Raw genomic sequence first — 2,715 nt, 5'->3', positions numbered from 1 at the left:
GGGGGAAAGAGAGAGAGAGGGGGGGAGAGAGAGAAGAGAGAGAGAGGGAAAGAAGGAAAGAGAGAGGGGGAAGAGAAAGAGAGAGAGGGAGAGAAAGAAGGGGAGAAAAAGAGACAGAGAGGGAAAAAGAGAGGGGGGGGGGGAGATCTGAACTTGGCACACAATAGAGTACACAGGGGGAGATATCTGTAGAGGACATCGTGAGTGTTGCCATGTGCAATGTGTTGCCATCAAAATCTGAAGTGCAGCGAATTCTTGCCGTCATTGATGGATCACCATGACCCACCATGAACCACGCCCAGAGGCTATCTGTGTTCACTATGTTTAAAGGTAGCCTACAACCTTAACAAGAATAATCATGATACTCTTTCTCTCACACACTCTCTCTCTCACACACACACATACACTCTCTCACACACACACACACACACACACACACATATGAATGCTTTTATTTGGACCACAAGGGAAGAACTTACAGATCTAAACATTGGTAGAAGTATGTTACATGTTAAGACAGGTCTGATCAAACACAGAATGCTTTGTGCAATTCATCCTTTCTGTACTAGCAGTTATGGGTAGACATGACACCGTCGTCTCCAAATGGAGGCACACAGGCCTCATATCGTCTAGCTCTTTTCGTTTTACACATGCTCACAGTGACCTATGCACACACTTCCCTTGTCCTGTTTCATCCTATAGCTTCTGCTCTTCCTCTTTTGACCATATGGCCACATATTCAGAGCATATTGGAGAGAGGCTAACTCTTGATCTTCTGATGAACGTCTGCTGTGTCGACCATCCATTAACGCTACAGTCAAGACTATTTTCCTCAGTGATTCCACATTGGTGGACTGACTTACCTCATACTCTACGTTCTTGTGATAGTTTTGGGACTTTCGAGAAATGTTTAAAGACATATCTGTCCATCTTGCACTTAATCAAGTAATTCTCTTACAGACTTATGGTGTTTGTTTTGTTAATGAACACTCATTGTTCTCTTTGTTGATATTTTATATATTTTAAGCTATTTATAGGCTATTGTTATATTAATTATTATGTTACTGTTGTTATTATTACTGTTATTATTATGTTTAATGTAGACTTTTAAATTTTATTTGAAACTATTCTTTTTTAACTAATGTAGTGTTCATATACTGTACTGTATGTCGCTTTGGACAAAAGCGTCTGCCAAATACCATAAACAAAAACATAAACATACACATGCCTAGGCCCTGCTTACAAATATGATTACATGTTATAACCTGCCTTGAAGGAAGAGGATGCCATGCTCAAAAGTACTACGCTAACTGAGTTGAATATTTATGGCATGGTAGAAATCCCTGGCGGTGCCTATCATGTTGTAATAATAATATTATTATTAACCAATCAGAATCGATAGTTCTGCGGTTTTGCGATAACGTGCCCCGGTTCCTGGAGCCGCCGAGTGGAATGGGCAAACTGTGTTCCTCGACTTGTGATTGGACGATTGTCCGCTGACCGCGCTTACGTGGTGAAATGTTCCCTCCGGCTGCATGTGACTATAACTTTCTCTGACTGCCATAAAAACAAACCTTGACTGCGGTGACAGTCAGCGGAAGACATCTCTCTGGAACGTAATCACACTTTCGAGCGTCGATAAATAATTACTTCAGAATAGAGTGTCCTCTTCAACCTGTTATGAGGTTGTCATGGTAAATGCTACTTTAAAGTTGTTTTATTAACATTTTTAGTGTCAAAGTTGCCGATTAAAATTGACAATTGGCCTATAGGTGATCTTAACACACTGCTTTGACAGCAGAGTATTGCTTGCATTTATTCATAGCTGCTAGTTCGTTGTTCTCGAAGTTACTCGATGATCTGGTAGGCTATTCGACTGTATTGATTCGTGGGGAATTAGACATCATGTTTCCATTGGATGCGCCTTGGAACATTTCTTTTGCCGGTTGTGGGTTCCTGGGGATCTACCACATTGGAGTGGCCAGTTGCTTGCAGGAGCAAGCACCGTTTCTGGTGGAGAATGCCCGGCACATCTACGGAGCCTCGGCGGGAGCCCTGACCGCATCGGCCTTGGTCAGTGGGGCATGCTTAGGTAAGTTGGCTACCTCGCCATTCACCGTAGGCCTAATCCAATCCAATCTTCTTTCACTTTTTACGCAACAAGAAACCGGTATGTGTAATGTAGCATATAGTTATACTATTCATCAACAGAGAGGAAAGCCTTTCAGTTATGCTACCCCAGAAACAAATTATATTCTACGCCTCGCCTGTGTGTCCGTTCAACCGTTAAAAGTGTAGCCTATATTTACCTTTCTTGGCCTGTGACATAATGACCACCTGTCACCCACTGAACCCACTGCCCCGTCACCATTGTGATTTCAGGACATTGTGTTCTTTTTTACGTAGCATACGCCCGTTACGCTAATTAACTAACGTAACTTAGGTAGAAAAGGGTATTCTAGCCTAAGTATTGAAGTAAAGTTGGCAAAAAGAACTAGGTGTACTACGATAAAGATAATAAAGAAAACCTGTCATAAGACCTTCCTCTGCCTTCTCTCATTGGCTCCATGTCTGTGTAGGTGAAGCGGGCGCAAGCATCATTGACGTTGGTAAGCAAGCGAGGAAGCGGTTCATGGGTCCCTTGCACCCGTCCTTCAACCTGGTGAAGATTATGAGGACGCTGCTGTACCGCACATTGCCGCCCGATGCCCACCA

General features: G+C 42.9%; 1 protein-coding gene across 4 annotated transcripts in view; it reads left to right on the top strand.

Moving 5' to 3' along the window:
- The first annotated feature begins 1,476 nt into the window (after positions 1–1,476).
- The window catches only part of pnpla2 (patatin-like phospholipase domain containing 2), an 11,888-nt gene continuing 10,649 nt past the window's right edge, over positions 1,477–2,715 (top strand). For 2 of the 4 annotated variants that reach the window (XM_042109829.1, XM_042109831.1), the window contains exons 1-2: positions 1,477–2,092; positions 2,580–2,715. The exon at positions 2,580–2,715 is cut by the window's right edge and continues 97 nt beyond it. In XM_042109829.1, the coding sequence (XP_041965763.1) occupies positions 1,906–2,092; positions 2,580–2,715 (323 nt within the window). In that variant the 5' untranslated portion in view covers positions 1,477–1,905. The remainder of the gene's footprint in view (positions 2,093–2,579) is intronic. The other 2 variants (XM_042109828.1, XM_042109827.1) reach the window with 2 other exon arrangements.

The sequence above is a fragment of the Alosa sapidissima genome, chromosome 11 (assembly GCF_018492685.1).
Source record: "Alosa sapidissima isolate fAloSap1 chromosome 11, fAloSap1.pri, whole genome shotgun sequence".
NCBI lineage: Eukaryota > Metazoa > Chordata > Actinopteri > Clupeiformes > Clupeidae > Alosa > Alosa sapidissima.
Note: the sequence above shows the minus strand (reverse complement) of the source record. Positions and strands in the feature narration are given on the sequence as shown.